The sequence below is a fragment of the Saprolegnia parasitica genome (genome assembly GCF_000151545.1).
Source record: "Saprolegnia parasitica CBS 223.65 unplaced genomic scaffold supercont2.9, whole genome shotgun sequence".
NCBI lineage: Eukaryota > Oomycota > Saprolegniomycetes > Saprolegniales > Saprolegniaceae > Saprolegnia > Saprolegnia parasitica.
Window position 1 is genome coordinate 10,614 of NW_012156403.1, and position 14,148 is coordinate 24,761.

General features: G+C 59.6%; 7 protein-coding genes across 7 annotated transcripts; 2 read left to right on the forward strand and 5 right to left on the reverse strand.

Moving 5' to 3' along the window:
- Positions 1-672: 672 nt before the first annotated feature.
- SPRG_03438 (hypothetical protein) lies at positions 673-2,776 on the reverse strand (the record flags this gene model as incomplete). Its single annotated transcript, XM_012342032.1, has 11 exons — positions 673-1,020; positions 1,389-1,469; positions 1,524-1,687; positions 1,741-1,786; positions 1,830-1,910; positions 1,958-2,062; positions 2,111-2,221; positions 2,270-2,368; positions 2,415-2,513; positions 2,560-2,626; positions 2,664-2,776. 11 exons carry the CDS (start codon positions 2,774-2,776, stop codon positions 673-675), a joined length of 1,314 nt encoding a protein of 437 aa, XP_012197422.1.
- A 428-nt stretch (positions 2,777-3,204) lies between these two features.
- SPRG_03439 (hypothetical protein) lies at positions 3,205-5,040 on the forward strand (the record flags this gene model as incomplete). Its single annotated transcript, XM_012342033.1, has 1 exon — positions 3,205-5,040. One exon carries the CDS (start codon positions 3,205-3,207, stop codon positions 5,038-5,040), a length of 1,836 nt encoding a protein of 611 aa, XP_012197423.1.
- A 136-nt stretch (positions 5,041-5,176) lies between these two features.
- On the reverse strand, positions 5,177-6,404 carry SPRG_03440 (hypothetical protein). The gene is made up of 2 exons (XM_012342034.1): positions 6,370-6,404; positions 5,177-6,316 (listed from the first exon to the last, which is right to left on the reverse strand). The coding sequence occupies exon 2, from the start codon at positions 6,221-6,223 to the stop codon at positions 5,228-5,230; it is 996 nt and encodes a 331-aa protein (XP_012197424.1). The 5' UTR covers positions 6,224-6,316; positions 6,370-6,404; the 3' UTR covers positions 5,177-5,227.
- A 125-nt stretch (positions 6,405-6,529) lies between these two features.
- SPRG_03441 (hypothetical protein) lies at positions 6,530-7,591 on the reverse strand (the record flags this gene model as incomplete). Its single annotated transcript, XM_012342035.1, has 1 exon — positions 6,530-7,591. One exon carries the CDS (start codon positions 7,589-7,591, stop codon positions 6,530-6,532), a length of 1,062 nt encoding a protein of 353 aa, XP_012197425.1.
- Positions 7,592-8,017: 426 nt separating this feature from the next.
- Positions 8,018-8,524, reverse strand: SPRG_03442 (hypothetical protein; the record flags this gene model as incomplete). Its single annotated transcript, XM_012342036.1, has 1 exon — positions 8,018-8,524. The coding sequence occupies one exon, from the start codon at positions 8,522-8,524 to the stop codon at positions 8,018-8,020; it is 507 nt and encodes a 168-aa protein (XP_012197426.1).
- A 1,027-nt stretch (positions 8,525-9,551) lies between these two features.
- On the reverse strand, positions 9,552-10,091 carry SPRG_03443 (hypothetical protein; the record flags this gene model as incomplete). The annotated part of the gene is made up of 1 exon (XM_012342037.1): positions 9,552-10,091. One exon carries the CDS (start codon positions 10,089-10,091, stop codon positions 9,552-9,554), a length of 540 nt encoding a protein of 179 aa, XP_012197427.1.
- A 1,480-nt stretch (positions 10,092-11,571) lies between these two features.
- On the forward strand, positions 11,572-14,128 carry SPRG_03444 (hypothetical protein). The gene is made up of 10 exons (XM_012342038.1): positions 11,572-11,691; positions 11,736-11,869; positions 11,919-12,061; positions 12,104-12,376; positions 12,422-12,673; positions 12,733-12,878; positions 12,923-13,331; positions 13,376-13,662; positions 13,712-13,857; positions 13,902-14,128. The coding sequence occupies exons 1-10, from the start codon at positions 11,582-11,584 to the stop codon at positions 14,078-14,080; spliced, it is 2,079 nt and encodes a 692-aa protein (XP_012197428.1). The 5' UTR covers positions 11,572-11,581; the 3' UTR covers positions 14,081-14,128.
- Positions 14,129-14,148: the final 20 nt, after the last annotated feature.

Sequence of the window (14,148 nt, forward strand, 5' to 3'; positions counted from 1 at the left end):
TGCTCATGCCAAACGACCATGTCACGGCAAGTAGTATATACCAACCGGTTTACCTGTCAGTTGTCGAGGAGCGCGATGGCTGCCCCGGGCTTGTGGCGGCGGGCGTACTCAAGCAGACCTTCTAGCCGCTCAATGTTGTGCATGATCGAGCGTCCTCTGATGAAGCCGTTCTGATCCGTGTGTACCAAGAGGTCAGCGCACGGCTGCAGCCGGTTGGCCAAGACGGCGGTGAGGATCTTGACATCGCTGTTGATGAGGCTAATCGGACGGTAGTTGGCAGGGCAGTCGCGGTCGCCCTTCTTGTGCAAGAGGATCGTCGTGCCTTGGACTTGGTTCAGCGTGAGCGTTGTCTGGTCGAAGAGCGCGTGGTTGAACACGAGCTCGAGCGCGCTGGCCCACTTGGCCGGCGCCAGTTTGAGGATTTCGTACGGCAGCGCGTTCGGGCCAGGCGAAAAAAAGACGCGCTGCTTGCTGGATGCATTCGTAGAGCTCCGAGGCCAGTACCGGCGCCCCGAGGCGCTGGGCCATGTCGGACGGGAGGCGCGTCTTGATCGTGGAGTCCAGGACCTGGTCGACCTCGTGGGCGTCCGGTCCTTCTTCTGTGGCGTAGAGCGACGTGTAGAATCCATGCAGGACCTTGGGTCGAGAACGTCATGCACGTGACGCGCTGCGTCACAAGGCCAGCGCGATGGCGGTGACGTCGACGTCGTCACAGTGGCTCACGCCGTACGCCGTGTTGGGCACAAAGCCCAGCGGCGTCACGCAGTGCGCCTCAAGCAGAGTGAGCTCCTCCGCGAGAAGATCCTGTGGCGCAGGTTGCGGCTGGTTGAGTGCATGGTAGAGCGCGTTCATGTACGTCAGCTCGACCTGCGTGTACGCCAGCGGCTTGGCGGTGCCAAAGCCGCACCATAAAAGCGCGTACGCAGCTTCCAGCGTAGCGTCGGGTTGCCAAGAGAGATCGCGCGTCTCCAAAGTACTGGTGGGAAAGATGGTCTGGAGAAGGTATCGTACGATTTGGCGCTAGTTTCTGAACCGAGCAATGTCCAGATACGACTGGCGGTTCTAGACCACATCACGTGAGAGACTGTCACTAGAGACACGAAGGCCAACATGGCGGTACGAAGCAACGTTGCCGGCGCGGTGCAGGAGTAGCTCGACGGCTGGAAGAAGCCCGCGGCTGCACGCCTCATGAAGCAATGACCGCCCATCCTACGCCGAGGGTGCGTTGTTGGTACATGCAAGCGGAGGCACAGTACCTCCAAACGGACGTTTGGGTCTGCGCCGGCGTCAAAAAGCGATGCAAGGATCGCAGGGTTGTACAGTGCGCGAACCAAGTGCGTCGAGTACATTTTCGCATCGCAACCTTAGCGGTCAAAGGAAAAGCGTACATGTCCCAGGGTGTTGACCTCCACGAGCGGCGCTAAAAGCGCGACAATCGCTGCGCGGTCCATGTCGATGGCAATGTACAGCTGTAGATCTAGTTTTGATCTGAACGTCGGTGTGCAGTGGTCGGATTAAAGTACCGAGTCGTCGGCTGCGAAACGAGGGTCGGCGCCGTGCTGCAGCAAGCGGCGCACGATATCCAAGTCGTACACGCGCCTGTAGATGGCGAGTGGAAGAGGCGAGTGGAAGAGGCGAGTGCCCCATCTACAAAACTCTTGGTCGCCAGCACCGAGGAGGCGACACGCTACCACGTTCAAGACGTTGAGGTTCGTCCTAGGAATCAGCATACGGGCAGACGCGAGGTCTGGTCTCCGATCGCATCGTGCAGCGGCGTGGAGCCGAGCTAGAATCCGAGTTTATAGCAGAATAGAGATTTTTCGACGTACATAGTTCTGCAAGTTGGGGTCTGCGTCGGCGGCAAGCAGTAGCGCAAGGAAGTTGGGATACGGCAGCGCATGCCACAACCCCTGCGAATATTGTCCAATCAAGAATCTTCAAGAGCTGGATGAAGTACCTCGGACAGCACTGGCACCGGCGGTGGCGTCGAGAGAACCAGCGACACCATGCGTTCGTGGTGATTTTCCGTGTGAATTGCTGTCGACAGCAGTGAGCGAGCCTCCTAGCATTGTAACGTTGAGCAAAACGGGTCGGGTCGCTGCAACCGAACCTTGTTGCGATGGTGGACGGTCGCGCCAGCACCCAGTAGGAGGTTCCAAATCAATTCGTGGTTCTCCCGCAGGCCTCTCTTTACGGATGCAAACAGAGGTGTCTCGCCATGCTACAATCCAACGCGAGAGTCAACCCCGTCACTCAAAGCATACCAGACCTTATTGGGTGCATTCGGGTTGGCACGAAAGCGTAGCAAGAGCTCGACGACGTCAACACGCGCGTGTGCGACTGCCATGAAGAGGGCGGTTTGTTGGCTCTACGGACCCTTTAATGAGCGCTGGCCATGCCGTCGGGACGCGTACGCTCGTGGCAAAGTCGATGCCGGCGCCGTGCTCGAGTAGCAGCGAGACAAGCGCCGCGTGCCCTTTCGTCGCTGCAATGAGCAGCGGCGTCAAGCCTTGCTACACACGAAACAATTCGCATCAATGTGACAAACATGCTGCGGACCTGGTTGGCAACGTCCAGCGAGGGCCACGGCAGCCCCAAGAGCGTCACCAGACCGCTGGTGCCTTCGCTGCCAGGTGCAAGACCGTGTTGCGTTCCTAGGCTACATCAGAAGGGATAATAAAGTCTGCAGGCATACGCTGTCGCGCGCGCTCTTGATAGATGGCGCCACTTCGATGAGGTTGTCGGCTTGGAGGGCTTGAACGATGGCGTCGTCCATGACCCAAAATGGATGCGACCTGTGATTGGTCAATTCGTTCAAGCGCTGGGTATTCAAAGATCGATGACGATTGGCTGGTTTCATTCAATCTCACTTGGTCAACGTTTCGAGAGGTATCGTAGTGAGGTCATGGAGTGGGTACATGCTGGGGTACATGTATTAACGTTATAGTAATGAATAAGACGCCTGCCGCCATTTCCTGGCTGAGGCGCGCGCCGTTTCAAGCCCAAAATAAATTTAGTGGCGGCCCATCCCATCATTGGTGTTAAAGTAGGGCGTTCGAGTCGTTCATGGCTCGTCATCAAGTCGAGGTGAGTCCGAGTACATGGGCGGTCGAGAGGGCTCCAACGATCGTCCAATTGCCTTGCCCGTATGGTGGTGTCTCGCGAGCGCCACGTTGGATGTTCAGTGAACACGGGCACAGGCTCATGCAATCCACGCTCGTTGCCCAGAGTCGCATCAGGCGCACTACGACGTGGATCGTGAGCCTCCTCATCTCGAGTGTTGCAGTGGCTTACGTTGCCAAGCCGTCGTACAACGGCCTTACACTGACGTTTAGCGGTAGCCAGATCTCACAGTTGCACCCGTTCACGGTCATCGACAGTAGCAACCTCCGCTTCTACAACCTTCTTTTGGCGCCAAACGCGCCAGCGCTATTGCAGTCGCTCGAAAACCTCACCCAAACGACGCAGTTTGCCGAGCCGCTCGTCTTTGCCCAGCTCGTCACCAACGCCAGCGAGTACCTCTCTTCCATGGATGCCACGACGACCGCGCGGCACTTGGCCGATCTGGATGTCGTCATCGGTACGCACCATGCGAATACGTCACGGCCCGTGCGCTGCATTGGCACTGCCGGCTCGCCCCTCGACTGGGTCAACGGCTTTTGCGTCAGCTACACCGAGCGCAAAGTTTACCACGCGTGGACATCCAGGTACTTCTATGACGGCGAGGAGGCGCGCGGCGGCGCCATCGCCAACGCCTTCATGCTCTTCACGTACGACGGAGACTTTTTGAGCCGACGTCGCGCGGAGACGCTGCTACCCGACGCGGTGGCCGTCGCCGGTCTCGGGTATTTCCGCGTGAACCACGCTTGGGTGCGGACGATCGAGGACCCGTTCAGCTTCCAGGGCGTTCGAGACGACGGCGCGGCGATCGTGGTTGTGAGCTTCCTCTCGGTTCTCAACTTTAACGGCGCCAAGATCTTCCTCGGTCTCCAAGCCCCGAATCTGTGCTACGATGTCCTCGAGCGCATCGACTACGGCTACACCAACCTCGTGACGGCCGAGTACATTTGGCTCGGCCCGCAGCTCGCCACCTACATTGCGCAGTTTGTGGTGGTGCTCGCCGCGCTCGGCTCAGTCGAGCACGACGTCTCTGTCTCGATCCTCGTCGACTTGATAAGCGCGACGTTTTACTCGTCAGTGCTTCTCTTCGTTTCGCTCCTCGGCAAGTACTACCTCGTCTTCAACCTCAGCAGCATGCTTCGATCGGACTCGATCCTTTCCATTTACCTCATTTCGGTCATTTCGCTCTACCACAATCTGATCGTGTCGCACTGCTGGCCGTCTAAGCTCTTTGTTGCTCTCAACTACACAAGCATTAGCATCGGCATATTTCATCGGGTGTTCTTGACGCTCTTGGCGCTCGCCGTCACGGGCGCCGAAACCTTCCTCGGCTGCAGCTTCAACACCAAGTTGCAGGTCGGAACCAACCCGACGCCGTGCATCCTTGGCACGGGCAACTGCTTCAACGAGATCAACTCCCGCGTCCTCGCTGTCATGGCCATGCATCTCGCGGTGCTTTCACTCTATGTGCTAGCAATCACCTTGCATTTTCGGCGCCACCCGCGCCAACTCGTCAAAGTCCACGGCCTCCTCGGCTACGCCAAGGATCCTATCGGGTCGCTCGCCAAAGTGTCTGCTACAACGTTCGAGACGCATTGCTACGGGCAGCTCCTCGATCGCTTCCTCGCCTCGCGGTATCTCTGCGTCGACGCGCGGAGAGAGAACATTGGCACGTCGACCGCCGCCGTCATGACGCTCGGCTTTGTCCCCATGCGCTGCGGCCTTTTGATTCGGTTCAAAGACTACGCAACATTTGTGGTCGCGCGCCTCCTCCCCATGAGCTGCAAGAAGACGCTGCGGATATCGATCCCGGTCGCAACACTCGCCAACAACAGCGTCGACGGCCCGCTCACCTACGTCTACATCCACGCACTCCCAGCCCACGACCTGCGCATTGGCCACCCAGCCTGTTTTCTCTAACCGTTCGCTTCATGGCAATCCAAGTTGCACTTGGTGCTGACGAGGCGCCCAAGCACTTCACCTGTATCCTTTTATATTGTATATATTTGCAAAGGTTTACACGTGGCGCTTCCATCAATCAAAGAGCAGTAGCCTCCAACAAGCAACGCGGCCGGCTGCAACAATCCGAGACGACGCATTAGTTAAACTACAACGCAGCCAGTAGCGTCGCCAGCGCGGGGTGGTGGCATTGGTTGGCGAGAGCCATCACTTTGGCCTTGTCCAAGCCGACGCGGCGCTCAAACAGAAAGTACTTTGCGACGAGGACGCGGCCATGGCGCAGCGCCGCCGCGAGCGCCGCCAACGCGTTGCCTTCGCGCCGAAACGTGTCGAGGAAGCGCACCACGTAGACGTGGCCGTTCGCTGCCGCCTCGACCATCGCCCGCGCCGTGCAGCCCTCGTCGCGCTTCTTGTGCAGAAACGTCACAATGTCGAGGCGGCCGTACGCTGCCGCGAGGTCCATCGTCTCGGCCGAGAACCCTGGATATCGATGGCGATGCAGGAACTGGACCACGTTCGTGCGCCCGTGCAGCACGGCGATCGCCACTGTCGACCGGTCCCAGACACCAAGGCCGTGAGCGAGGCAGAACTCGGCCGCCTTGGTATGGCCACCGTTGCAGGCTGCCTTGAGGGTGTCGTGGGCCACGGGCGCGCTGTGCTGGTGGAGAAAGCGCAGCAGTGGTGTGTTGCCAGTGCTCGCCGCCGTGCGCATGACGAGCGCCGGGCAGCTGGCGGCCTCTCCGTGGGCAAAGAGGTGCTGGAAGACGCCGAGCTGCGCGTACGTCGCGGCCACGGCCCAGTGCGCGTCCGAGAGCCGATGGCCAAGGTGCACCAAGAGCGCCGTGTTGCTGTACGTGAGCGCGTAGTAGAGAAGGTGCTCCTGGTAGCCGGCGGCGACGAGTTGGTCGAGGCCACGCACACCAAAGCGCCGGTGCCAGACGGCGAAGCGCACGTGGAAGGGACCGAGGATCCTTGGCAAGCCCTGCGTCTGCTGCAAAGATACGCCGCGCAAGGCGCGCACGAGCGCCATCGTATGTTGGTTGTAGCCATCCTGGTAGGCCACGATGGTGAGGACCAGGTCCGGCGAGCGCAGAGCGTGTGGCATGGGGCAAGAAATTGAGATATGTACTGACCGGATAAGCATCAGCTGCGATCGTCGGAGTGTGATGGGCCGCCATTCTTTGGCCGCGAGTGTTCTCGCTGCAGCGACGCGGCGCCGTTCTTTTTCTGCGAAGAGCTGTCAATGGGATGATGATGACGCAGGGCCGTGTCTGCACGTAGCCACATTACCTGGCGACCACTCCCCCGTGCGTCTACAAGCTGCAGCCCATGCAAAAACCGTCGCTTCGCGCAAGATCTGTCACAAGCCAACCCGATTGGCCATTTCACTTGGCAACATGGCGTTGCGATTGGGTGAACGTCTCCATACGACATGGACGTAAATAAGAACTTATTGGATCGTGCACGCTGCGTCGTCGGCGGGCGGCGTCGGGCGCAGGCGCTGGAGGTGCGCGATCACGGCTTCGAGCCGCTCCCTCTGCGTGCGAGAGGCGACGACACGAAGGCTTCGTCGAGCCGCTTCGAGCGCGCCAACCAAGAGGGTCTCGCCTTCGTAATGCGAGCAAAAGTACGTCACGAGCTCCAAGTGGCCGCAGGCAGCGGCGCGACGGAGGCTGCCCGCAATATCGTTGGCCCTGCAGTGCTTGTCCAGATATCTAACGATCTCGACGTGGTTGTGGTCGACGGCGCCCAGCATAGCATTGCGCGTGCCGCGGAGCCGGCGCTTGTCGTTCAAGAAGCGTACCGTGGCCACGTCTCCTCGGGCGGCGGCAATGTCGACAGCCTCGTCCGAGAAGCCGTCGTAGTCGTTTTCGTGCAAGAAGCGCAGGACCGGAAAGTTCCCGGACCGCACCACGTCGTTGATCGTGCCGGCGCCGAGCGATCTCGTGGTCTCGCGGTCGTTGGCAAACTCTGCGACGTGCAGTTGGCCCGCCGTGCACGCCCAGCGCAGCACGTGTGGGCTCCAGTACCCGAGGTCTTCGAGGTACACTACCATCGCGAGGTTGCCCCGCATGGCCGCGGCCTTCATCGCGCGCGGATCGTAGTTGGCCCAGTCATGCCGGTGCAGATACTCGATCACATGGAAGTGGCCAAAGGTTGCCGCGATAATCCACTGCGAGTTGGAGATGGCGGCGCGGGACGACGTGCGCATGCCCCGCACGACCGAGAGGTTGCCGTGGACAAGGGCATAGTAGACTGCGGCGGCGCGGCTCCTCGTGAAGGCGACGCGCAGGAGCGAAGCTGGCGACACGCGCTTGTGAAAGGCCGCAAAGGCCGCAAAGCATTTGGCGGGATACGTCTCGTCGGCCGCCAGCAAGAGCGCGTGGAGGCCCGCGAGGTCGATCCCGTCGAGGAGCTCGCGCAGCTCGAGTACCTCTTGGGGCGTGCCGCGCTGGTAGGCGCTGACGAGCGGGAGTAGGTCCCGGGAGCCGAGCACGCGGGCTGCGACCATGGCGTCAAAAAGCAATCTGGCCGAAAGTGGGACGCTTCTTTGTCGCGGCGAATCAGCGGGCGCGAATCCTCCCGCGGATATCGCGCCACCGGCCGAGAAGCGCCCCAGCTGCAGAGAACACCCTGCATGCAGATATGTTCCGCGTCGCTACGGCGAGGCTCGACCAGTGGTCCCTCGACGCTGCTATCGATCATACAATAGCGAGCAAAAAACTGCTCCCGTAATTTCGTGTCCAGCCAATCAGCGTCGAGTGTTCGATTGTGATACCGAGCGATCTCCAAGCGCAACGAGCGCACGAGGCGAATCCGTCCGTCGCTTCGCACTCGTCGCGCTGAGAATCTCCGCAATAACGCGCAATCCCGTAAGTTCTTATTGAAATTTAAAGATTCGATACTCTCGGAGGCATCTCTTGATGTTCAACGAACGCTAGGCGGGCGAGGCGTCGCGGGGGTAATCAGCGTGGGCCATCACGGGCGTCTGAACCGTCTCGGCGTCCGATTCTTGCACGCGAATGATCCCGCCGAGCGTCAAGCCGATGGCCACGAGGTGCAAGAAGGCAGCGGCGAAGAGGCATCCGATTGTGGCGTAAAACGCAGTGCAGTCGAGCAGCTTGCGCGACATGAATTTTTGAAGCGAGCACGTCTTCGTGAGCAGTGTCGACGTGAGAAGCACGATGCCGGCAATGAGCGAGAGAAGGCCGAGCACGGCGTCGAGCGAAATGAGCATCCACGGCGCCGTCACGACGCGGGGAAACGACCGAAAGCCGAGCAGAAACGCGATGGCCATCGCCATCATGCCGACCGTGTAGCCCGCGACCATTGCAAAGTCACCAGCAGAAGTGCCCGTGACCGATGTGGCCGTGAGCATGGCCGTGAAGCCGCAGATGGCTTGGAGAGCGCGGAGGCAAAAGTGGCCCATTGGCGTTGTCGACATGGTGATGCGCTTGAAAGAAAATGTGAGAATGAGAGGACGAGGCTCCTCAAGTGGTCGAGCTGCTGGATTTGGTTTGTCACGAAACGTCCCGAGCAGCATATGACGTGGACCACCTAGCCCGCTTCAGCGGCTTGAAACGGATGCGTTAGGTTTAAAAGCGAACACTAGACGGCGGTCACGTGATCGGGCTCTTCCACGGGCGGCCCAACGTCCATCACCGCAATTCCGTGGCACGGTATCACGGGGCGGTCACTCGATGACAACGAAGCACCCCAACCGCCAAAACGATTCTGGTGGCGAGATGCTGGTAGTATGAATGTCTGCCGACTGTACCGTACTACAGCGCGGTGTCGTGTGTGTTGCAGTTCGTGGGACGTGAACCTGCACAAGGGCCGATACTTCCGATGCTTCCGACACTAGATATTCTTGTCAGGCGGTTTATTACCGGGGTTACCACTCTGGGTCCATCGTCAGGCTACTTGATCGACCAGCAGCGTCCGCGGTCGTGAGCCAGACCCGTGTTGCGTAGCTCCACTTGGATGCGACCGTGGGCTGACGTGGAGCTGCAGCACCCGAAGGTACACTCGACACTAGATATTCAGTGTGAATCAAAGCAGGATTTATACGTGCCGCACGGTGCCGCAGCTGAGACACTGCGTAGAGTGCACCCTTTTCGACAAGGCGATCTTCGCGTCGGTATGTGGGCTACTGAATCGTTGTGTCTCAATCGGTAGTATCCTAGCAACGTTACACACTTGTCGGGTGCCGTGTGTTTCACAAAGAGCTGCACAACATTGTCTATCGTCGCATTCCAACTATAAACAGCTGCGAAAATCTCGCAGTAAAATGAAGGAGCTTGCAAATCTTGCACTCATATAGGAAGTCAAAGCATGCAAACGTCAAGTGACGCGTATGCTGGGCGCTTATAAAGCACGTTTTCTACGCGGCGGTAAGCGTTGCGACTTCGTGTGGTTTCCTCGGAACTTGCTTTCCGCAGACTATTAAGATTAAATCCGTATACAAATCACTAAATCGTACATTCAAACACACTGGTCTGTGACGGCCCCAACTCGAGGATCATGTCCAAAATGGAGTGGTCTAGAGCATCGTAACAACTGTCGCTCTCCAGCAGAGCTGGAGTGTTGGTCGCATCCAGCACTTGAGCAGCGCGCGCCTCTTGCAGCAGCTGCTTGGTGTGGGTCCAGCAGTACCCGCCCTTGCGTGCGAGGGTCTTGCAGTCGTCGACTTGGCAGAGGCGGCCACCGCCGTGGCGTGTGCACTTGCCCTTTCGGTGGGCGACACGAGGGCAGTCGGGGACACCGCACATGCGCTTGGCCTCGAGCCGCGCGTTGTGGCGCGTGCAGAACTGCCCGCTGCGGGCCTTCCCAACGCAGTTGGGGAACTCGCAGGACTTGCGGCCGCCGTGGCCAACACAGAGACCGCGGGCATATACTTGGTTCCAGCACTCGGCGATCGAGCACATGGACCGGTTGCGGTGGAAGAAGCACTTGAAGGAGCCATCGTCCATGGACGCGTTGGTGCACTCGTGGAAGCAGCAGATCTTCATGACAGTATCGAAAAAGAAAAATGAATCTCGGTGGATGATAAAGACACTAGTTGATTCTAAAACAAGGAGTGTCCCGTCACAGCCAACACTCGAGTCCAACGGGGTCATTACATATCCTCGACGGGTACTACTCGCGATGCCGGACACGTTGGAGGATGGAAAATCCAGTACAAATATATAGAGCGAGCGCAGCCCAAGGCCATAAGAAGCAATTCAGATCAGAATCATTTAATACAGGCGGGAACTCCAAGTATAGTGTAGCATCGATACCATGGCGGTCGGAGGCGACACCTCGCAAACCTGTACGAGTAAGCTGAACGAGTAGTTCGAGCATGCAAGTGCCATGGAGCCGAGCTTGGGACACAGGATACCGCATCATGTGTCCCACACAAACTGGTAGTGCATACTGTCGGTTCGAAAGGGTGCTTTCAAGCACCTTTGACGGGAAATAGTCAAACATACCAGTATCTCGGTCGGTGCCACTTGCGTTGCGGGAGGAGATCATGTGGGAGATCCTTGCAGTGATACTGTAGCGGTGGTTCCGTCTCCTACCTTACACTACGTCACGAGCGCGCAGCGATATGCGCCACTGTGTGTAGACACGCGCCGGCGCTTTATGGGACCACAATGTCAATCCTGTCAGGAAACAAAAGGCCGCGTGAACATCGAACAATGCTGCAGGATGGAATTCACTCCCGCGCCGTATGAATCGGGTCCGAGAAAGGTACTTCAAGGAAATGAGGAATCCTTTCTCGATGAGACCACTGTCGATGAGCCGGCGCCGGAGAGGGTGCAAGTTGGGTAACCTCTACTGCGGCGGATCAAGAGCGCGCGTCCACCTAGGACGACGGTTTGCACACAGCACCGTCATCGCACCGGTCCTAGTCGATAGTTGTCCTTCGCAAATTTCCTGTTTTTAGCTGCAGGGCGGCAGTCGTCATGCAGCGTGGCAAAGACTTGAAGAAAGGCCTGGCAACCAGTTGATCGTGCTGGTGATTCAAATTCATACGTTTAAATATTCTCTGGTTTTACAGCTTGAGGGTGCATTAGTGCGATAGACCAACAAGAGCTTGCGCAATGACAGTGGTAGCATGGACACATGTTGCACCCACAAACGTGCTCAGGATCGCGGTTGTATTGTAGACGTAGACCCACAGAGTGGCTTGACGCTGGAGGTGCGTCCCAGAATCCCACACCTCCACCAGCACCTGCGCCTCCACACCTGTGTGTCGACACGGCGACGTCTGCATGCTTTCTGTCTCTGCCAAGTGCGTGCGTCCTCTGCATCGGCCCGGCGGTCTCAAGGCGTACAAGATCCCAGACTACAATAGCCAGCCGCTCTTATGCTCGACGCTCCAAGGTGGCTACTCGCACGCCCCCGCAACTGCCTCCGTCACGGCAGCAAGCGTGTCGGCAAGCCAACTGGCCAACCTCAGTGATGCGTTTTGGGCGGTTACTCGGCCGCGTTAGAATCGAAACACGGAGGACGGATGGCTTTCTTCAGCCACAAGGAGATCGACTCGTGGAATGGCAACTACAAGGAGACGAACCTCGACTGCGTTGGTTACACAGGCGCCGCCGTCGGCGTCCTTGGCGACCGGTGCGTTAAGTTCGGTGAGGACGTCGCATCATGTCATCGCGTAGGGCGATTGTGCTCGGTGGGCGGGAGACGCCGGGCGAAGACTTCAACGAGAGCGCGCTCATCCTAGTCTTCGATCTAACGAGTGAGCGGATCCTGTACGACTACGACGTCCAGGGCCGCATCTCCCGGCGCATCGGTGCCGTCCTAGCTCGAGAGATACACGTCGTGACGCAGGTGTTGCGTAGGCCACCGTCTTGCGGCGCTGCCGTCCAAGGCGTCGCTCTTTCTCTTTGGTGGCGAAGCTGTTTCGAGCGACAAACATGCCTACGAGAGCTTGGACGACGTGTACAAGCTTCAGCTGGACGCCAACATCCTCACGATCGAAGCGGTGTGTTGGCGCGCGTGTGCCATCGCAGCTCAAATCCCGTAGGTGCCGCGAAAGACCGAGGACGAGGCGCCGGCGCCGCGCGCGTGGCACTCGCTCACGCTTGTCAAGTACCGTCCCGCCCAAGACGCGACCAAGACGACCAAGGGCCAGGCCGCGCCGGTGGTCAGCGAGCCCGAGGAGGCGCTTTTGCTGCTCGGTGGCCGGAGCTCGGTGGCGCCAACGCACATGAAAGACGTGTGGATCTACAAGACTGCGGAAAAGACAGACGAGCCGAGCGACGGGCCCGCAGCATCGCACAAGTGGCTCAAACTCTCGGTAGCGACAAGCCCCGACCCGTTGCTTTGCTGATGTACACGGTAGACGGAGGGTGCGTCGCCGCTACCGCTCGCCCACCACACGTGCGAGCCGTTGCACTCCGGCGAGAAGGTCCTCGTGTTTGGCGGTATCAAAGGCGCGCACCACAACGACGCGATCAGCATCTTGGATCTCTCCACAGGCATCGCTACGTGGAGCACGCTGGCCTCGTCGCCGCTGCTCGCTACGTGCTTTCACGCCGCCGTCTCCATGAGCGTCCCCATCGATGCCAACACGCCGTCCGACTACTTTCCTCAGGTCCGTCCGTCACAAGAACCCGAAAACCTCGCAACATGTGCATCTCTTCTCCTCATTAGACGGTCACGGACGCCACGCCTCTGGACCGTATTGTGGTCTTTGGCGGTGTTGCGGCGGACGGACCGGTTGAGAGTGCCACCTTTCTTCTGCTGGACGCGTCGACCGGCCTCGTCGACCGCGTCACGGGCTGCTTGGCGCTCCAAAGGTACGGACCGCTTTCATTCCTCACTGTATACTATGATGGTGCAGCTCGGTGGGACACGCCCCGGTCGCATCGCCCGACCGCCGCAAGCTATATCTCTTTGGCGGCACCGCAGCGGGCCACGTCTGGCGCAACGCGACGTCCGTTGTGGACCTCTGGCAGTACCAATACGAGCCTGCGCCCGACATGTCCCGCTTCGAGAAGATCCGCACCTTCCAGTACCCGAACGGGGACGTGTACGTCGGCGAGCTAGACCCAGACACGGACATGCGGCGCGGCCTCGGGCGCTGCACCTTTGTCGATGGCCGCGTGTACGAAGGTCACTGGGCCAACGATGTCTTTGACGGAATTGGCGTCATGACGTATGCCAACGGAGACGTTTACGACGGCGCGTGGCGGCAAGGGGCGCGGGCCGGTCTCGGGAAGCTCACGATCGCGCCGTCGCCGTCGACCAGCGTACGGATGGCATGCTAAGCCGCGGGTCGTACGGATACGCGTAGGTGGCCTACTACGACGGCGCGTGGGAGGCCGACGCGCGCGACGGCAGCGGCGCCTTGGGCTATGTCAACGGGTCGGTGTTGCGCGGCGCGTGGGCGTCCGACACCTTGGACACGTCCCATGCGACGATCGAGGAATTTGCACTCGACAGCGCTCGCATCGGCACGTACGAGGGCGAGGTCGAGAGCGCGACCAGCTTGCCCCACGGCAATGGACGCTTCGAGACGCACGGGTACCCGTCGCGCGGCGAGATGTACGCGGGGCGCTGGGCCCACGGCAAGCGCGACGGGTGCGCCACCGATAGGTCATATGCCCTCGTCTTGATGCGCTCTGCGTAGCGAAGGGATGAGCATGCTCTATGACGGCACCATCTACCGCGGCGAGTTCAAGAACGGCAAGAAGAACGGGTTTGGCACGTGCGACTTTGCGCGCACCCGCGACAAGTACGAGGGCAAGTGGGTCGGCGACCAGCGCTGCGGCCAAGGTACAAGCACGTCGCGGATCGTCGGCGATGTCAACGCGCTCTAGGCACGTGCACGTACGCAGCGGGGCTCGTCTACGACGGCCACTGGGCCGCCGACCAGCGCCACGGCTTTGGCCGCTGCACGTACACGGACGGCACGTTCTACGAGGGCGAGTGGAAGAGAGACGACTTCACCGGCGACGGCGCGCTCGTGCTCGGCGACGTGCAGCCCAGCGAGCGCTAAGGCGCGTCCATCCTAGTCGTAACTGGAATCAACAAACTGCAAGGCAAATCTTCCGGATGCTTAACCGG

Coding starts and splice junctions, on each gene's coding strand:
- SPRG_03440 (XM_012342034.1), bottom strand. CDS start 6,223: ATGCTTATCCGGTCAGTACATATCTCAATTTCTTGCCCCATGCCACAC.
- SPRG_03444 (XM_012342038.1), top strand. CDS start 11,582: ATGGCTTTCTTCAGCCACAAGGAGATCGACTCGTGGAATGGCAACTAC. Junction 11,870..11,918: donor CCGCATCTCCCGGCGCATCG/GTGCCGTCCTAG, acceptor GGTGTTGCGTAG/GCCACCGTCTTGCGGCGCTG. Junction 13,332..13,375: donor CGCCGTCGCCGTCGACCAGC/GTACGGATGGCA, acceptor GGATACGCGTAG/GTGGCCTACTACGACGGCGC.